This window comes from Anolis carolinensis, chromosome 1, assembly GCF_035594765.1.
Source record: "Anolis carolinensis isolate JA03-04 chromosome 1, rAnoCar3.1.pri, whole genome shotgun sequence".
Lineage (NCBI taxonomy): Eukaryota > Metazoa > Chordata > Lepidosauria > Squamata > Dactyloidae > Anolis > Anolis carolinensis.
Genome location: NC_085841.1, coordinates 251,455,743 through 251,477,348, shown reverse-complemented (window position 1 = coordinate 251,477,348; position 21,606 = coordinate 251,455,743). Strand labels below are relative to the sequence as shown.

Sequence of the window (21,606 nt, the reverse complement as noted above, 5' to 3'; positions counted from 1 at the left end):
ATACTTTCTTTGGCTGCTGGAACAGCAGAACAAGCCAGATCTTCCTTTGAGTCTGAGGAAGTGATGCAACCTCTACATATCCACCACACCTGCAAAATATTCTTACTCTTGTCAGCCCAAAACTCAAAGCATTTCATTCAAAACTGACAGCTGTCATGGTCTGCTTGCATTGACACCTTCTTGGATTACCTCTCAAAGACGCAATACGCAACAGACAATAGTGAGTTTAAACTATACAATTTTGTGAAAATGGCTACTATAATAAACAAGTCAACACGATGGAACTGAGGCTATCATTGAACTGAGGCTATCATAATTTGGACACAGCATGAGACAACATGATTCATTAGAAAAGATAATAAAGCCCTACAAAGTGCAAGACAGTAGAAAAAAAGGAAGACACTTTTATAGCTGGGTAAGTTCAATTAAGGAAGCCACAGCCTCGAATTAGCAAGATCTTAAAACAGTTGTTAATAACAGGGTGTTTTGGAAGTCCCCATTTGTAGGAAATAGGATAAGGCTGACGTAATGTCAATTAAAAACTAGTTTGGAATAAGAAATCTGACAGAGCAGAAGTCCTAAATCCATGAAATCCACTTATTCTCTTGCTTGCTGGCTTCTTTATTCAATTGGAATCTGACATCTAGTGAATTAAATTTTATGCAACATTTCTCTCAGAGTGGGATTTTAGGCAGCTTCCAAGCACAGTAATTTTTTTAAAAAAGTAAAATTTAAAAACAACTAAATGTGATGTGCCATTTAGCATGCTCACATTCTATGCACCCAATTACTTCTTACTAACATACACATTTCTTTTGGTCTTTTAAATTATATCCTATGCATTCCACAATGTTTAAAGAGCTTAAAACTTCATCAGTAAAAAGACCAGCTAATTATACAGGAACGACCATACATCACTTTTGTCTTCTACAAAAAACACCTCTGCACTTACAGCTTTGTTAACTACTTCTGAAGTCCTCTGCCAGTATCTTACTGGTGAAATACTTGCTTTGGGTGAATAAGCCTTACTAATTCAAGCATTCCTGTTTCAGACATACATGACATCAGCTTACTACATTTATTGCAGCAGTTACGGAATAATGGGTCTGAAAGGCACAGAAAGGTCACATTGCCCAATACTTTTTAAAGTCCTACACAGGGATGAAGTCTAGTTCAGTATTAGAAGCTTTTAAGAGAACTATGAAGAGCCATAACATAGATCTACAGCAGCTCTGGAATAGCTTCACCGCAACACGTCCACATGGATCTGTTAAGTACCTGATCTTAAGATTTCAAGGCCAGAACCTAAACCTGTGGACAGCTCTTGATGACGTCCAAGAGGGTGAGCCATGAAGTCATTCAGCATGATAAATAAATCATGAAGCATGAATGCTCAGAGCATGTAATTCAAATAAAAACTAAGTTAGTCTAAAAAGATTGGCATATATGTCTGGAAACAAAATTTTCCAAGCTCCACGTTAAACAGAAACTGATTTTAAAAAAATTCCTAGCTCCCTTTTCCACCACAAATACAAGAGAAGTTTAGAATCAAAGAACATGTTCCAAACTCAGCTTTGAACAATAATAAAACTTTTCTCAGCTTTGTTTTCCATGCACTGATTTTAATATATTTGTAGTCCAATCAAATACACATTTCCAAGTTTCATAAACAGCTTTTGAGCCAAAACAGGGAAACCCTAAGCAATCCCCCCCCCCCCCAGTAACACCAGATTTCCAGATATCACAAAACTGCAACTCCTAGCATTCCTCATTATTGCAAAGATTTTAGGTAGAATTATTGCAGCTTGACACCACTTTAATTTTCATGGCTCAATACTATGGAATCATGGGAGTTGTAGTCTGGTGAGATAACACTCTTTGGAAGAGAAGGTTGAAGGCTTTATAAGGCAACAATTTCCATGACTCCATACATTGAGCCATGACAGTTAAAGTGGTGTCAAACTGCATTTATTCTACAATGTAGATGCCCCATTGGAAGGTACAGGGAAATCCTAGCATCCTGTCTCTTCTGTACCACAATGAATTTGTCATAAGATGGATCAAACAAGAATAATGCAGATCTTCTGTCTGTACTTACTTAAAGTATAGGACAAAGCAGTTCACACTACAGCAGTTGTTCTTGTTTCTGCCTAATTTTGGGATATTCAACTTGTTTAGCCTCACTTGGCCAACAAGATACTGACTACATTTCTAGTATCCTCAAGGTGTCTAAAATTCTGTATGGAGTAAATATTTGAGAACGAAATCCATGTAGCAGGATTAAAATATGCAAATCTGTGATCTATATAAAAACAATATATCTGAAGCAAGATTGAAATTAGCATTCGCTCTTAGATGTGCAAAGCTGTCCTATGAATATATTTCTCTTCTTATAACAGGACTGTCAATGGGAAGAAGGGAGAAGTGGCAAGAAATCCTTGCCTGCAGAACTGTTTGTAAAAGAAGTAGGATGCAACGAGTGGCTGGAATTAGTACAACACATTTAAGACATCGATGAAATATACCTTGCATTTAGGGTTTGTACATCAATCACCAGTAGCTATAATTTTTTTGTACAACATAATCTGTAACCTCTTCAGAGGTTGCAGCCTCATATTTCATATGAATAATCCACCTGTTTATTACTGTTTGATTGGGATTGACATATGAGAGATGAACCAGTGTCCAAGTTCTTGCAGTCTAGTTCATGAGGAAGTACAGAAATAGCTGAATGGTAAAAGTATGTAGAAAATCAAAAAAATTCTGAGGTCTCTCATCTGATTCTCTATTTTTGATTAAAACTTTTGTTGCCTTATATACTCCCTGAATCCAAATTTATTTCAGATTACATTCAGATTATTCAAACACAAACAAGTAAATATCGTTGTACATAATTAGATTTCATGCACAGTTTTTTATCTGTCAAATGTTACAGAATATAAGCACATTGTTGATTATTATTTTGGAGCCTACAGAAACTACAAGAACATCAATGATGGTGAACTGCTAGGCTAAGAATGCAGAAAGTCTTGACATCAAGGCTAAACAGCAGAAAAATAATTCAGGGCATATATTTGTGAGCTGTATCAGTTATTTGGTATAGTGCCAAAATTCTTGACTGGACTCAAGCAGAACTTAATGCAATAGATAGAAAAACATGGGGAATTATGGCATCACACCACCCTTTATGACTTCAACTGATATTGATCAACAAGAGAAATAAAGTATTGATGAACAGTAAAAACAAAAAATAAATATTAATAGATACATGTAGAGAACATTTGTTGAACACAGAGCAAATAAAACATGTGCATAGAAAGAAAATTGCCTTGAAGCCTAGCCAAGCAAATCACTACTTGTTCAGGGTATTAAAATACAAGGAAAAGTTGAGAAGGGGAACCTCTAGGAGGGAATTACAGAATGCGACACTGCAAAAAGAAACTAAATGACACATACTTAGGGCTCCAGAATAGATGGTTGAAACAAAGAGCATCAAGGCAAACATTCAAAAAATACAAACAGCAGATACTACCCATGTAAAGAAAATGATAAAACTTTAGACTACTTAATTAGTTGATGCAACAAGATTCCACAAACTCAATGTAAGAAACACTATGATAAAGTAGCTGCAATGATATAGTAATATTTCTGCAAAAAATAATCATGATTTACCATCTGAAAAGAACTGGTGGAAACAGAAAAAGTTGGAGCATGGTAGTGGTCATAATATTGTTACCAATGAATGCAAATACCCAGGATGAAAAAAATTGCAGAAGGTCTAAATCCACTGTCTGTTATAAGTGCATTAAGTAGTTCCTAGATGCTCAAAATTCTACAATGAAGCAAAATTTAAACAAAGCTGCTTAAATAAAAGTGTCCACATTGTAATTGGTAGATTCCTTCCCCTCACTGAGATTCTAATCAGTACACTTATGTACATGTGATACATACACAGGATTTTCAATCACTTCATTCAGTGCTTTTGTATATTCATGATTACAGTAGAGTCTCACTTATCCAACATAAATGGGATGGCAGAATGTTGGTTAAGTGAAAATGTTAGATAATAAACAGGGATTAAGGAAAAGCCTATTAAACATCAAATTACATTATGATTTTACAAAGCACCAAAACATCATGCTTTTCAAGAAATCGACAGAAAAAGCAGTTCAATACAAAGTAACATTATGTAGTAATTACTGTATTACGAATTTAGCACCAAAACATTGCAATGTATTGAAAACATTGACTACAAAAACACCGAATACTAAAAGGCAGACTGTGTTGGATAATACAGAATGTTGGATAAGCAAAGATTGGATAAGCAAGACTCTATTATATCAGGTAATTTTCTTCATAGATATCATCATACAGAATAATAGTTATATACTTAAGGACAGGGGTCCCCAAACTTTTAAACTGGGGGCCAGTTCACGATCCTTCGGACCGTTGGAGGGCCGGACTATAGTTGGCCACCAAGCAATTATTATTATTATTATTATTATTATTATTATTATTATTATTATTATTATTTTTTAAAAAGGTTTGGAAGAGACCCTTTGGGCCATTGAGTCCAATCCCCTTCTGTCTTTGGACACCAAAAGCACAAGCAAAGCACCCCTGACAAATGGCCTCCCAGCCTCAATGTTGTTAATAATAATAATAATAATAATAATAATAATAATAATAATAATAATAATAATTGGAAGAGAAGAAGAGAACCCTTGGGTCATTTAGCCCAACCCCCTTCTGCCTTTGTGCCGTGGGGGCCGGATAAATGGCTTTGATGGGCCGCATGTGGCCCTCGGGCCTTAGTTTGGGGACCCCTGTTGAAGGAGTTTCTCCAGAGCTCAATGGGAATTTTGTGGTATTTTAGCTCAGATAAACTGCAGCTACCTCTAAATAATCCATGTGAGCCTGCAAACATTAGGTCCTGTAAATTATGTTGTAGATCTGGGGTAGGAGTTATGCAGACCTTCAGGTATTATTTGATTACAACTTCCAGCATTCCTGGCTATTGGTTATGTTGGCTTGAACATCTGGAAGATACTGTTCAATAAGATCAATAAGATCTGGAGGGCGGCTCCTTTAAGCAGAAGTTGTAAACCTGTTTGGTTTTTTCTAGCATGGTCTGTTCTAGGAAAATCATCTACTGGAAATTCTGTTCAGCCCCTGCCTTTATTTCATAGCATACCAGAGAGTTTAATTTTCCAAATTAGAAGACAATGACTCAACAGGATCTCTCATGAGAACGAAAGCAGATTGCAAGTTTGAGTTCCAGTTGATGGAACTGCAAGCCCAGTCTGCAAGCCCACACCCACAGCATTCAGAGGTTACTGGCTCTCCATCAATATTCATTTCCGACTTATGTTTCTCTTAGTCCAATTGAGTAGCAAGTTCTACTCAGATTCCCCTGCCCACTCTAATTCCTGTCTGCTTAGTTCTGGAAGACATTAGTAACTATTTGGCAGCCCTTCTCTTATGAAAGGGATATCACATTTTTCAGTTATTTTTTACAGGCTGGAGGAAGAGGCATTCAAAACCTGCTAGATTTGTTGTTGTTTAATTATTATCAATATAGATTTAAACACAGCAGAAATTGTTGAATGATGGATGTGATATTCTTTGGTACTAGTATAAGTAACTTTATGAAAGATTTAAAATTGATAAAAAGTTTTTAATTTTGAAAAAAAAGGCTGTGTTTGATACTAACTTATGTACAGATGACATCAATTTAACTGGGAAAATGTATACATTGTTATTGAGATTTCGGTCACAATATTGAGTAGAAGAGAATGAGAAGAATGTGACCTAATGATTTCCAAGGTATACAGGGAGTTCCCAAGTTACGAACAAGAGAGGTTTTGTAGGTTTGTTCTTATGTTTAATGTGAAAGTCAGAATAGGAACATTGTTTAAAGTGTAACTCTAGCCATATATATATATACACATACACACCTATATAGGCTTTGGATCATATAAGGAAGGGTTAACACACGTGATGTTTGTTTCACTGTTGTGCCCCTGTTCAGAAGATTTCACCTCACTTTCTGTCCCTGTGATAATTGGATAATTGGATTTTGAAAAATTTGGCTTGTTGTAGAAACAAGGGTTGGTGATAAAGCATCAGTGGAGACACCTTTCCCCATGATAACTTCCAGGAATGAATTAACTTTCTGAGGGGTAGATTAAGATTTATATCACTTCCTGTTGTCTCACCCCTGTTCTTAACTATGTTAATATGTTTCTTAACTATTGTTTCTAAGTTGGATGTTGGTAACTTGAGGACTGCTTGTACTAAGTTTAGATTTGCAAGGTAATTTTTGTAAGATCTTGCACAGATGGTATCTGACTCCGGAAAATTTTTCCAGTGTTTATAAAGAGACCAAAAATATGTGTTGGGAATGTGAAGTACATCAAGGTACAAATATGAACTTCCGATGAAGAAAATGGAACTGTGAGCAGTGTCTCAGCTAGCTGGCTGAGCACTGGAACATCCCAGGAGGTCTATTAACTATATAGAGTTGAGAAAAACTTTTTCAGAAAGAAAAAGGACAGATGCAAACCCCTCAAGACTCAAAGGATATCACCTTCCCCATTGGAAGAAGAGAAGGGGAGATATAAGGGGGAGACAGGCAGAAATAAAAAGAAGTAGCTTTGATTCACTTCTTTAAAATACTTTATTTAGATAAGGTCTGAAAAAACTAACTAAAATGCCCTTAAGTCTGCTGTAAGATGACCAACTTTATAGACAAAACATCTCTGAGAGGTAACTATATTATTTTTCCTCTGTAGGAAATTGTAGAGAGAAAAGAGGACTTTATAAATCTAATTAGTGAAACTATTCTTCAAGAATTTTCTAAGTCTGCCAGATGAAACTATCTGGTGAGACCAACAACAAAGGATAAAAGTGAATTAATTTGTTAAAGATTATGCTATAAGAACTGTGGGAAGTAACATTGTTTAACATACCTAAGAACTCGATAGCTATAACATTCTGGGACTGCATGGAACTTCTGGACTGATTCCAAACAGGAAATAAGACAGGAAATAACCATAAAGATAAACCATAGAGATAAAACCATCGAGAAAATCATTGAAATAAAGAAAACAGGGAAACAACTAAAAGGGCTGTAAGCAACAGAGTAGTAAAACTGAAAGTGGCCAAAGGAGGCACTATAACAAAGTTTCAAAAATTGGACGTTTGTGTTTTTTTTTTTTTAAGACAGCTTGACTATAGAAATGACCACAATGTCAACAAGACCAAGATTCAAAGATCAGAAAAACCAGAAAGAAGCTTCCAGGAGAGGATCTCTTCCACAAGAAGGAGATCCAATGAGGGAAATCTTGACCAAATTAAGAACCATTACAGATGGAATAAAAAATTTGGAGGAAATGATTGACAAGAGAATTACACAGGCTGAAGATTATTTAGATAAAGGTCAACAAGAGATGGAGAAATATATGCAACAGGTGACAGACACAATGAGTAGTATTTTGAAGCAGCGGGAATGGCAAAAACAGAAAATAAAGAAAAGTGAAGAGGCACAAAAAGATTCAAATGGATTTCCAAAGAGATTCAGACCAACCCCAAAGATCAGAATATTCACAAAGAAAATTTAAGATTTAAATTTTAAAGATTTAAGATTGAGAGGAATTTGTACAGGAACTTGATATGGCAATAACAGAAGTTGTGGCTAGAATACTTGATATCCCAGAGCAAGTGGTCAAGACTAAAATTGACAGGACCTTTAGGATCCAATACCAACGAGATGTGACTGTGTTGTTTACAAGAAAGAAACCAAGTTTTGCAAGCTCATGCCAAAGATCCAATTGAAATAGGAAATACCAGGATTGCAGTATTAAGAGAACTTCCACCTCAGACAATAAAGAAAAGATTAGATAAACTTAAGAAGAAAGGCTATAGGTTCAGATGGGAAAACCCAGAAGGAGTGATAGTATCTTACAAAGGACAAAGCTATCGGTTAACATCAGTCATGAAGGCCCAGGATTTTTATGAGAAATTTAAAAAAAGACCTAAATTCAGAAGAAAGACCAGAAGATCAAGGAGAAAGAAAACACTGAAGAAGGCAAGAAGGGAAAGCAACTTCAATAGGTCCTGGATAAGGAAGATGTTCCACAACAGCAACAGGCCATTCCACATGATGATGAAGAATTGGTTGATTATCTACTATCTCAAGAATGGGGACCCTAAAGATACTTTCTTTAAATAAAAATGGACTAAATTTGCCAAATATAAATTGACCAAATTTAAATTGACCAAATATAAATTGACCAAGAGCTTTTTATTATTAGCAATTATCGGAAACAAGAAGATATTCCTGCTCAAGATTTATGGATTACAGATATGATGAATCTGGCAGAAATTGACAAATTGATCAGGTTTATATAATCGCTAGATCCCCCTAAACCCAAAGAAGAAAACTGATACTGTTATAATTAGAGATGGAAAAACTTACTAGGCTTATACAATTGTCAGATCCTTCTGAATTTGAAGAAGAATAGCAGCCTTTTATTGACTATTTAAAAGACGAAAAGAATATGAAAATATTGGGTTTTCTATAGCATCAAGGGAAAATTAGTAGTACAGGAATGCAGGAATAACAAGGAAAGAAAAAATAGAAGTCAGTGACAAGAATAACAGGATCCCCAATTATATCCAAGGGATCCTGGAAAGTTAATCTACCAGAGATAAGAAGTTTCATGGAGGGGAAAAATAGATTTTTTTATTGTGAAGAGGACAGCAGAAACAAGGTAGGAAGAGTTATGACTTTCTATTTTCCATTTCTCTATTTTTCCATCTCTTTTGTTTCAAAACACTGAAACTGAAACTGGTTTAGATTAGAAAAGAAATGTTCTTTTTCTCTTTACTTTTTTAACATCATAGAAAGCTTTTGTGTATCAGATAACAATGGAAGAAGATGAAAATTTAAGATGTTAAAAATGCCCTTGTTCTATATCCACTCTTGTACCCTTCCCCATTCCTCATATATCTGTAATAAAAATTACATGGAAAAATGTACAAATATGGTGGACCTGTGATAAAGCTAAGAAATACTGGAAGTTGATTCAAGGGTTGATGCAAGATAACTTCAAAGCTAAAACTGATCTGGAACCAATTTTATTTTTATTGGGACTGCTGAAAGAACAAATTAACGAACTGAACTTTAAACTGATGAACTTATAATGGATCCCAATTTCTTGCAAATTATGTAGTAATGAGAAGATGACTATTCATTCCTAAAGAAATCTTTGGCTTGCAGTGTTTCCCAACCTTTAGGCCTCCAGGTGTTTTGGACTTCAACTCCCAGAAATCCCAGCCATCTTACCAGCAGTTATGAACTATGAGAGCTGAAGTCCAAAACACCTGGAGGCCCAAAGGTTGGGAACCTCTGGCTTAGAGGGTGAGAAAACAATTTTAAGCTTTGTTTTCTGTGTATGGGTGAAGGGTGTAGAGTATTAGGAATTCTTGGTAGTATTTAGGTTGTGGTTTTGTTTAGTATTATTTTTAGTAAATATGTAATTTTGTTTCATATGTTCATTGTATTTCTATTTTTATAACGATATTTAACGAACCTAATCATGTTAATGTGGTTTACACATTTATCCAACATATTTTCTTCTTTTTATTTTATTTCCTCATGGTTTTTAAGATGTGCCAATATGTGGAGTGATTTTACAATAATCAAATTTTGCCGTAATGGCTCTCAAATCCAAGTTCCTCCTCTGATTGTGTGTAAGTCTGACTCTGAGCAGATAGCATAAATGCAGTGGAGTTTCCTGTTGAGGTTAGATTCCAAAATTCATTCCTAGAAGATGGATATTAGACAGAATAATGCTACTGAAAGTAGTGGTCTGCAGACCAGTGCTGGTCCATGAGTAATTGGCTGTAAGTCTAGAATATGTTTTGAGGAAATGATATAAATATGATAACATGGCACAAAAATTGTAGCAATTCCTGACATTGTGTGGTGGTGGTGAGGGGGGGGGGGGGAACCAGGATTTCCCTTGTTATATCAGATAATAAAGCATGGAACTAGAGCATTTTTAATTTTGTTAGAGTTTTAAAAATGTGTTAGAGATTTTATTAAGTTCAATCTGATCCTATGCAGGATTACTTGTAGTATCTCCTACTACTATATTCTAAATGGAATTTATACCTAAATTATAGTGGCAGGATCACAGCCTCAATGTTATGAGTTTTTTAAAAAAAGGATAGGATCTTGTGGCTCCATGTCCAGACATAGTAAAATAATGACTAAAAGATATGCCTATGGGATAGTGGAGGCCAAAAGCTACATTGCCACCCATTGGTCCTCCATTATCACCCTACAGATATGATTGTAGAAGAAAATGCAGAAATCATTTCAATAAACTGCTCTTAATGTCAAATCCCATGAGCTCAGAAGTAAAGAAGACGATGCTTATGGCAACATAGAACATCTATTTTTGGCTTCTTCTGGAGCAAAAATAACAAAATTTCTGCAGGAGAGCAACTGGGGCTCCTTTTTAGGATCTCTCATAGGTAACGCCACAGACTAAAGGTTTATCTCACATTTATAATCCTGCTATAATCAAAACATAGTTTCCTTTTTTGTGTGGACACAAGTTATGTAAAGACACATCCAGTGAAGATGCAGATCTGGGAGAGTCACCTGCAAAATCAAGTTTGGGATAAGTTAGAGAGTCTCATTGTGAAGAGACCTTAGCAGAACGATATTGGAGAACTATGGGGGAAAGAATATAAAACCGTAGATTTGTCTGCTTACTGGTTACAGCAAGATGCTAGTGACAGATAGTGTCAGGGGAGGGGAAGAAAAATGCTAAAAGCTAGAAATAAAAAGCGACAGGGAGTGAGATTTGACTGGAGCTTAACACATGGAAAGATTTGAGGGAGAAGAGTTAATTTATCTGAGCTGTTACATTATCATGTTTATGGAGCCAACATCAAGCTAGATGCTTAACTTATTTGCTATACAATCAATGTTTACTGTATTTTTAACATTTTCTACATCTCTGGTTATTTTTATTAAGTTTGAATAGAGAGAAATAGTCATTCATTACTAAGCCAAATCCAATTACCAACTCATCTGCTTGCCTGTTATAGTGCCTACCTGGACTCAGACCCAGGAAGGGATTTTAGGGGTAAAAGGCCAGATTGAGTGATGGGGGGCGGGGGGATTTTTACAGAACAGATTATACTCAGTATTTCAACAGCAGTATTTTCTCTCCTCTCTTTTTTCATTGTAGGTGCTGAATAAATAAAAAAATGACCTTTTTAATCTGAATGTCTTGGCTGACAATAGGACTAATCTTTCAGACAAGTGATGCAAGCACAGCAGTGTAATGACTCATTTATGATCTCAGCTCATAGACTGGAGGGCATAGCTAAGTTCCATCAGGATGTAAGAAATTCCCCCGAACACAATTTACTTGAGCCCAAATCAGTTCACACAAAATGTCCACTTTCTGGACACTACCATGGTATCACATCACAGACTATAAACACCACTGTATCTCAGAAAGCTACAGATTTGCCACATTTACTTACATGCTTTCAACTTCTACCCAGGATACACTACAAAAATGACTGCCTCTACAGCCCAGACTTACAAAACAGCCAAATCGCAATAGACACATAAGACTCACAACACAAGCATTTACATCAGGTTAAAATACTCTTTCATCAATGTGAAAAAAAATCTTTGAACAAAAAAATCAACAGAGCCCAACCTGGAATCTGTATTGTGTTATATTTGTATACTGTTGCATTATTGAGTTCTTTCCGTGAGCCGCCCTGAGTCCATTCGGGGAGATGATTTAAAGCTTTATTATTTCAGTACTGGTAACCAGATTTTGTTCATGTTCATGGTTTCCAATTATGATTGTCTTTTGCACTGTTTAATTTTTATTGTTTTATATTTGTCCCTCTTGTTTCTGTTCTGTATCTTCTAGATCAACACTATACATGTGCAAAACAATATACAGCATCAATTGATTACTCCAGGAACAAACAGCAGGCTTTAGCACCTAACTGCTGGGCTGATGTATCCATCCATATTTCCAGCAGATTAAAAAACCAAAAAGCCATGACATACCAATTCAATAATGGTGTTGATAATTACCTTAACCAGGCAAATACCCCAAAGCCCCCAGAGGGCAAAGATTGATCAGACCCATTAAAAATTACACACCTGTTCAGCCTTCTGGTGAAACACAGCAGACATGGCTAGGATGGTGCTGCGCTCATCCAGTGCTGCAGCAAAGCTTTTCCACTCTTGATCTAACTGTGTAGATATCTGCTTAATTTGCTGAGAAGCATAATGGCCAGCCTCTGAAAGCCTGGATGCAACCGACATGATGCGATTTATATTCACGTAGGCATTCTGGGAAGAAAATAATTACATATGAGAATCATAATCTTCTCTGGCACTCTTTTCAAACTTATGAAAAGAAAAAAAACTTGGAAAGATAGTTGACAGTCCACATACACAACACAATCAAGAAGCATTGGAGAGAATTTCACAGCAAAGACATCTTACTGTACAATTTAACCCTGCACCGTTGTGTCAGTATGTTATTTCAGACTGGGGAGAAATTGCAAGCTGTGGGTTACATTGGCCCTCCAGAGAAATCTCTGTGGCTCTAAGAGTCCTACTAGCCACCTATTTGAGGGTGACAATTGCCTCCATGCCTGTAAATTGTTACTTCTAGAGACCCTCATGAGGCTATTCCTCCACCCATTAAAGTTGGTCACAAATGTATAAATTAGAAGTCACTTCTACTTTTGTTTTCAGATGTGAGTAGTTGTTAATTTGGGGGAGAGATGCAGATAACCAAACGAAGTCTAAGGACAAAAAAAGGAAACACAATTTATTCTCACAGCTAAGTTGACCTCTTTCTTCCCCTCCTGAAACATTTGCTCATTCTGGATGACAAAAAAGGTGATGCACAAACTGGCAATTACATTTGATTTCCACTTTGATTCATCACAGTTCATTACAACAAGTTGACACCATAAACAATTGTGATTTTGTTCTACTATGACCGGCAATGCTTTTATGAGATCCTTCCAGTCAATTTAGGTGTTAAGAGACAACCCGGGATCCTTTACCAGTTGAGGGGATCCCTCTTGTAAATAATTGCTAAATGCACATAAGGCAAACAAGAATAAAGTCATCAGTCTGTTGTAACTTAGGTGATCCCCTTGTTGTCTGAGTATGATGGCCTTCTGTACGACATTGGTTTATGTCAGGGGTCCCCAAACTTTTAAATCCTAGGGCCGGTCCACGGTCCCCAGGACTGTTAGGTGGACATATTATAGCTTCAAAAAAGCATGAACAAATCCCTCTGCACACTGCACATATCTTATTTGCAGTACAAAAAAAGAAAGTACAATACAATATTTAAAATAAAGAACAATTTGAACGAACATAAACATATCAGTATTTCAATGGGAAGTGTGGGGCCTGCTTGTGGCTGATGAGAGTATCAAGTCAGTTAGGATTGTTATTGTCTGCCTTCAAGTTGTTTCAGACAGGGTGACCCTAAGTCTAAAGCTTCAGGAGGAGGCTGGGTAAAGGGTCTTGGAGGACCACATCTGGCCCACGGGCCTTAGTTTGGGGATGTCTGGTTTATGTGTTAACCAGATTAACTCAGAACTTCAAAACATGTCCTCAGAGCAATTTATGGTACATGCCAAAATATTCTACTTTTGAATCATTCGAATTAAGCATATTGAGGGGCAATGAAAGAGAGTATTCTTCATTATAATTATATAGAATCTTCCTGAAAATAGTGCTGTTCAGTTGCTTTCAGTGTGCTTTCTGCCTACATAACTGTGAAGCCAACAGGAAACTGAAAGTTACCTGGGAAGGCCAAGAGCTCGAACACTGTTTCCATCCTAAATATCTTGGTATCACCTTAGATCGAACACTAACATATAGGAAACACTGCATGAACACCAAGCACAAAGTAGCTGCACGCAATAACATCCTGCGTAAACTTACTGGCAATGCATGGGGTGCAGACCCACAATTAATAAGAACATCAGCCCTGGCCTTGTCTTTCTCAACTGCTGAATACGCCTGTCCTGTCTGGCACAAGTCTGAATAATTACAGGATGCCTTAAACCTACACCTATTGATAAACTCTATGAGCTAGCTGGTATTGCCCCCCCGATGTGCGATGGGAAGTTGCTGCTAACGGTGAGAGAAATAAGGTCGAACTTTGTGAAAGACACCCACTGCATGACTATCAGCCTCCTTCCACTAGACTCAGGTCAAGGAGGAGCTTCGTGAGAACCATCACTCCTCTTGATGTTCCTCCAGCAACAGCAAGGGTGTCCCTCTGGGCAGCTAAACCAGGCAGTCCCAACTGGATGGCCCCCCATGAGGGTCTGCCTCCAGGGGCAAACCAAAATGGGCAACTTGGAAGTCCCTAAATAGACTGAGAAGCAGAGTGGGCAGATCAAAAAACAACCTGGCAAGATGGCACTACCTGGAGGAATCTTCCACCTTGTGTGACTGTGGAGCAGAACAAACAACTCCTCATATGTATGCTTGCCCACAATGTCCTGCCTAATGCATGGAGGAGGAGTTGCTTAAAGCTACGGACAATGCGATTGCTGTTGCCCACTTTTGGTCTAAAACTATTTAGCTGTTTGTGATTCCTTTATTTTATCGCTTTTAAACTTATTTATTATGCAATGCTTTTGACATGAAATAAATAAATAACGTTGCTTTTTTCAACACTTTCTCTTCACTGAAGATAAGATCACTCTGAATTGATTTTGTGGAGTCAAAAAAGACCTTAACTAGAGGGCCATGCCCATCTACTAAAACTAAGTCAAAGCTCTGATCTTTCAGATAATTCTCACTCTTGAAACTCTATCCAATAATTATAAAAATTCTAACTAAGAAAAACATTGTTTCTATATGATCTCTTCAAGACCCTGATTATAATGGTGCCATCTTTAACAAACATGTGACCTGATGTCTTCTTTAAATGAAGTGCATGTTGTTTTGGTGTAATAAGACTAGCATATGGAAATTACAAGTCATACTTCAGAATAACGTCATTGGGGGTCATTGTAATATGTTTCTTTCTCATTTCAATTCGAGAGAGAGAAAATTGCCCTAGTCTTTGACAATTAGTGACTTAACAAGGGCGGGTTGATGTGGCTTATGTTGGAAAACAGCTTGGTGCATTTCTCTGAAGTCATGACTCACCCTTCCAAAGGATCACATACAAAGCACAAACCAATCTCGGTGAAGCAGTTCTGAATAGCTTCAATTAGAGCAAGCAGCATGTTCACTGGGCTATTCCAATATAAATCAGCAATCAGAGTGATTTGTCCTCATTTAAATAGGACAATAGCATTTGGTTCAGAAATGTAATAAGATTAATGGGATCACTGAATCAGACTTTAAAGACAGTTCTCCCTTTTAATGGAACAGGTTTCTAAACATCGTATGAAATGTTACTGCCAGTTTAATTTGTGCTATATGGTATTTATTTAATTTATAATTCTAATAGCCATTTGAAATAGATTTTATCACTATTCTTATTTTCTCAACACACATCTGACAATGACTTATTGAAAGCTTCCAGCTCCAAATCCAGCAAGTGCAATCTACATGCTGTATCTACTGCAGCAGAATTGAAAAAGACTGTAATATGCTGAAGCAACAGTTTGTATTCATGCCAATGTTGCACTTAGTACAGCTGTAAATAGTTAGGGTCATTCTGTTATCATTGCATGGCATCACTCTGGTCTCTGTGTTGCACTGTTTGCCTTCTGGTTTAATTTGGGCAGTTTATACAATTAATTTTGGAATTAATGTGCGATTTGAAGCACTTTTAAGTTCATGTTTGTTTCTTCCCTTCCACGTTCTTGATGACAGCCAATAAATATGCATGTTGATTTAATTTCAGTGCAAACAGAATGCTGATGTGGTTGCATGGCACTATGATAGTTTTAAAATATATATTTTAAATTTTTATTTAAAAATTGTGTGCTGTTGCATATTAGCAACTTGTGCATGGGGTGTAGGAGCGGAATGACACAATGGACTGACAACTTACTACATGACAGTTAGAAAACGAACTGTGGAAGAATAGCAGGTTGTTGGTGCCACTTTGAAAATCTCCTTTATTCAAACAGCGATAATTTAGTGCACCTGGATTTTTCAGCATTTTGAGCACCTTCTGAATGGTGTTACCATTTTTTTAAATGTGAGGAGTGGCTTGAGAAACTGTAAATTGCTTCTGGTGTGAGAGAATTGGCTGTCTGCAAGGAAGCTGCCCAGGGGACGCCCGGATGTTTTGATGTTTTACCATCCTTGTGGGAGGCTTCTCTCATGTCCCTGCATGGGGAGCTGGAGATGATGGAGGGAGCTCACCCACTCTCCCAGGATTCAAACCGCCGACCTGTCGGTCACAAGTCCTGCCGGCACAAGGGTTTAACCCATTGTGACACTGAGGGTTCCTTCAGTTAGGAGGAGTGGAAGTGAAGGGGGTCTTTCACTGATGTTCATTAAAAAGGAATACAGTGCTTCCTCACTTTTCGTGGGGGTTAGGTTCCAGGCCTGCCCGCAAAAAGTGAAAAACCGCGAAGTAACAGCTCTCTATTTATTTCAATAAATATAGCCCCCTCCCTCCCTCCCTCCCTCTTTTCCTCTTTTAACGTACTGTACTGTATTTCTTGTTGTTCCTGAGGCAGCCTTGACACACCTCGCGAGTGTTTCCTGTGGGCTTTGGAGCCTGTTTCTCGCCCAGAGCCCTGTGTGAGCCTCCCGCTCTGAGTCTGGGGTCTCCGTGGCTTCGTGAGGCGACTGGGTGGCTGTTTGCCCCTTGACTTGCCTTTGGCTCCAAGAGCAGGAGAGAGAGAGAGAGAGAGCGCAGAACCCTCGGGACAAGGAGGAGGTGGGGGCGGGGGCGGGGGCGGGGTGCCAATCAGCCAGCCCCCCCCCTCCCCGGAGGAAAGCCCAGGCCTGAAGGGTGCGCGTGGCCTTCTCTCTGTGCATGCACCTCCCATGGACCTCCCTCCCTCCCCGCCCGGAATAGAAAGTTGTTCTATTATGCTTTGTTATATTGTATTGTTCTGGGCATGGCCCCATGTAAGCCGCCCCGAGTCCCTGTTGGGGAGATGGTGCCGGGGTATAAATAAAGTTTATTATTATATTATTATTATTATTAAAGGAAGGAAGGAAGGAAGGTAGGAAGGCACTCTTCTTCCAGACACGAGGCTCTCTGGAAGTGCCCCTCTCTCCCTCCCTCTCCTCTTTGGCCGACCAAGGGAGCCGAGGAGGCCTCTCTGCCTGCCTGCCCCGCTCTCTCTCTCTCTCTCTCTTTCCTGCAAGGCTCCGTCAGGTGAGGCTTCCTTGGGGGAGGGCGGGCCAGATGGGAAAAACCGCGATATAGCGAATCCACGGAACCCGAACCGTGGATTAGCGAGGGAGCACTGTACCTCACAATGTTGGTGTACTGATGGGGAACTGGCAGGGAAAAAAGGAAAACAAATTGGTAATTCAGGTGCCCCCTTTCTCACATTTTACTTTAAAAAATGTATTTAAAAAGTATCAGAACTATGACAGAAGACATGTATTCTGCATTTCAAATTATTCTGAAGGAATGACACACATTCCATACCTAGAGAATGCTCACTCACAATATCGGAAATACTTTTGCACTCTAATCAATGTAACTCAATCAGAAAAATTAAATGATATAAAGTAGTGCCTTAAATTTTAAATCAAATAAATCACACATACACCTTCTTAGATCCCAAAGGCAACAAAATAAGACCCTTGTATATGTTTTCTTAGTATCTTTCTTCAGTCTAAAGGCAAAACTCCAAAGTGAGTAGATCTGATGTGAATGACCCTTTCTTAACAACCTCCAGTGTTTGGAGAGTTAAATTCAATGTAAAAAATTGCCACTGAGCAGGCAATTTAGTAATATGCAGGTATAGTGGGTTCCTGAACTCAGTCTTTTGATTTAACTGTTGTATCTCAATCCTGTTGCTGTGGCATTTTTCTGTTCTTTCTGATGTCTAGATACAGGGATGAGTTAACCTTCAGCAATGAAAGGTATGTTCCGAAATAAATCACAAGCAATAGCTAGCCCACATAGTTACCATTCCCAATGTATACTTTGTGCACATGGAGGCTTCTTGAATTAAGATTTAAAAACTACTTGGCTTTCATGTGATGGAAATGAGTTTATTTGTGTAAAGCAGGCATCCATCAAAGAGTATATATCTTTGGCAACTCATTTGTGTTTTCGAGAGAAAATATTATTTTAAATGTCAATCGAGGAAAATGTGAATTCCTTCAAAAACACTCTTTAAGTCTGCTAAGAAATTTGATAATTTTGATTTTAGCTATTTTAAACATCAATATGTTTTTTCCTGTCTTTTTTTTACAAGTGTAACAGGAAGTTACAAATTTTAACTTGTTTGCGAACATTAAAATTATAAAGTTACCTAAAAAAAGGAGAAGTTGAGGCATTCTGGATTCAGCAAAACCTACAAGCAGACTGTGAAATAATAATTTTATGTTGTCCTGATAATAACATTTTGTGAAAAGTCAGTGTAGTGGGAAGTAATTGTCCAACATTATGATAATGAATGTAACAGTTGGACCAAACCTATAAAATCTACGGTGAAGGTGATGGAAAAGGAGCATGCAGAAAAATAGTGTGCAGAAAACAAGAAGAGAAAAACTGTTTAGAGAACTACACAATACCATTTTTCTTTAACAGTTTTTCATCTGTTGTTATTACAATGAAATGAAAGATAATTGGAAAGCAGTTAATACCCCGTAGGGACTGCAGCTCATCTGTAGCTGTTACTAGCATACATGCTGGGTAAAACTAGGCAATGCTGATCAATATGCAGGTAGTGATGGTCCTTTGTGAAAATCAGCTGTTAAATATTCAAAGCAATACACAAACATAAAAATCTTATGCCTGTGAAGAGCCAGTACATAAAGGTTCTCTCCCACTGAGCCTCCCAATTCCACTGCTTCAGGATTCTCTGACTTTGTACATATTCAACAAAATGACTTGTAGGTGACAAGTCAAGTGCTCTAGATGAAATGATACAGTGGGGGCTGGTGGCTACCATCTCAATGGGGCAAAGCGTTCACCCAAGGTTGTGAACTATAAAGGAAATACCCAAGGTGCTGAATTTGTTTTGTTGACAGATTCAGAACACTGAGTGCCTTCTCTAAAATTCATATTAACATCCAGAGTGGATTCATCACCTCACCATAATGGAAGCTTTGAACTGTTACTGAACAAGAGTATTTCCTCTCTAATTACTTGGCAAACCAAATGGAAGGTGATTAGATTATGAAGGTTGACATGAACTCCTCTATAATGCTAAAATATGGATTCTTAAATGGCCAGAGTCTTGGAATACCACCTCTTGGGGCTACTAGAAAATAAAAAGTCAGCCATCCAATTTGCAGGTTTGATTTTTGTGAATTCAGTTATTTGTGGATTTCATTTAAAATGTCCTCTCTAAAAATCTCCAGGTCTTCTAGTGCAACAGAAGTTCACTATAGAGTCATGATAGAGGAGCGATGGAATTCCTAGAGAGTTGTCTTCTCAGGTGCAAAAATAGGTTATTTTATTTGTGATTTTTCACTTTTTGCTGGTGTCCTGTGCCCTGAACCTCAGTGAAATTCAGAGACTGATTATGTACCTCAGTTTGGTGAAACACTGCCAAGTAAGTAACAGCCAGTGGAAATTAATGAAGACAAACTTAGGAAATTATTAACTTTATGGCACTAACCTAAGATTCCAAAGAAAACCAGCAGCACACACTGGCTCTATTCTGTGACTACCATGTGATGGAAGATACCAAGTTGATTTGTTTTCTTCTGTGACTATTGGCTCTGATATATGTTGCCAAGTATGATGGGTATTTAACAAATTGCAAATTAAATAGAACTTGGCATCTCATTCAGCATTCAAACACTGAATATATTCAGTGGAATTATGTTCAGTGGTTCATAATAATCAGAACCAGCAATGTTTTAGAGCACAACTACTATTATGAAACGTATCACATTTTTATTCTACTTATCCCCAAATAACCAAGCAGCCTACATTTTTCCAGAAGATGACAGCAATACATTACAATGTCACAATTCTTGAACTAAAGGGAAATTAAATCAAACACACAGGAGAACTTTTACCCTAGATTATCCTCTGCTATTTTCCTTTTTGAGACTGTTAAAAACGTATACCTGGGATATTGGAAATATCGAATTCCAGCAGGTAAGTTGCAATTGCTTTAAAATTTTAAATATTTTCACTACTGTAGTAGAATTGTTGCATTCACATAGGTGAAGTGCTAAGTTGTGATGGGAGATCTTTTTGAAGGGATTCAATGAGTCAGTGACACACAGAAATTCCAGTTTTATTTCTATCTGTAATGTATACAATGCCTGCAATTTGTGTCGATGCAGATTTTCCCTGCAGCATTGCTACACTTTTCCCATTTTCATTTGAATGTCAAGAAACCCTGATAAGAAGACAGCACGAATACACCAAAACCACCGTGACCTTTTATTCCAAATACATACGTCAGCTACAAGTTAACTATGCTCTAATTGCAGAATTGATTATTTGGCAAAACAACAAATTCTAGCTATACTGGATGCTTTGTTTAGAGGTCCCTTGTTAGGATATACAACATGGATATAGAAATAAATGTCAAGTATGTAACAATTTTAATAAAATAAAAAGCACTGAGCTTTGCTTTTATTGGTTCTGGTTAAGATTATTGTGCCTTAATTGTCTCACTCATACTTCTAAAGATAGGCTTGCTTTAAGATAAAGGAAATTCTCAGTTATCAAACTCAGAAGAGACATAGTAATATTAGGCAGGGGAAAAAGAGCTGCTTCCAAATAATCAATCCAATGTTTGCCTCTCACCAAGCCACATGGCACTTCCCTCATCTTTTAACTGATTTTTTCCATTCATTTTCTCATCTCTGCCCCACACATGCCCTCAGATAAACACTTTATATACTCACCATGGAATTCATAGCAAAGTGGTTATGCTGCGTCTGTAAATCTAGGGCATGTTGGTAGCTCACCCCAATTTCAGTGTGACTCTGCAGAAACAACTCTTTGTTGTGGCTGATCCAGTCAAACATCTGCAAAAGAATGGAAATGTCATGAATAGTAAATAGTAAGGAGAAAAAACCCAGCATGGTCAGAGTTGTAAGGGGTGGCAGAAGAACAATAACAGTGAGACAAAGATGTGAGACATGAATTGTGGATCTCTTACATGTAGAAGTCATTTGAGATTTCTGTTGTATGGCTGTATACATACAATAGTGCTCAGCCATTTATGTTTGATATGACTGGTGCAAAACTTACACATAGGTGGATAAGTAGATAAATCAGAAAAGCTATTCGGAGATACTTATTAACCAATTAATAAGTTCACACTAAAATGAGTAGGAAATTGAAAGAACTTCTATAGTGTAAAGCTGATGAAGAAAATTACTCTACTAGGTTTTGCAGAAAATACTGTAGTGGGGAACACAGCAGACAGAACATATCT

At 37.5% G+C, this 21,606-nt stretch overlaps 1 protein-coding gene across 8 annotated transcripts in view; it reads right to left on the bottom strand.

Annotated features, from left to right (window-relative positions):
* kalrn (kalirin RhoGEF kinase) overlaps positions 1-21,606 on the bottom strand; it is a 627,264-nt gene that overhangs the window by 289,823 nt on the left and 315,835 nt on the right. For all 8 annotated transcript variants that reach the window (XM_008109458.3, XM_062971761.1, XM_062971850.1 and 5 more), the window contains 2 exons: positions 21,071-21,193; positions 12,215-12,406 (listed from right to left, as the gene is read on the bottom strand). In XM_008109458.3, the coding sequence (XP_008107665.1) occupies positions 12,215-12,406; positions 21,071-21,193 (315 nt within the window). The remainder of the gene's footprint in view (positions 1-12,214; positions 12,407-21,070; positions 21,194-21,606) is intronic.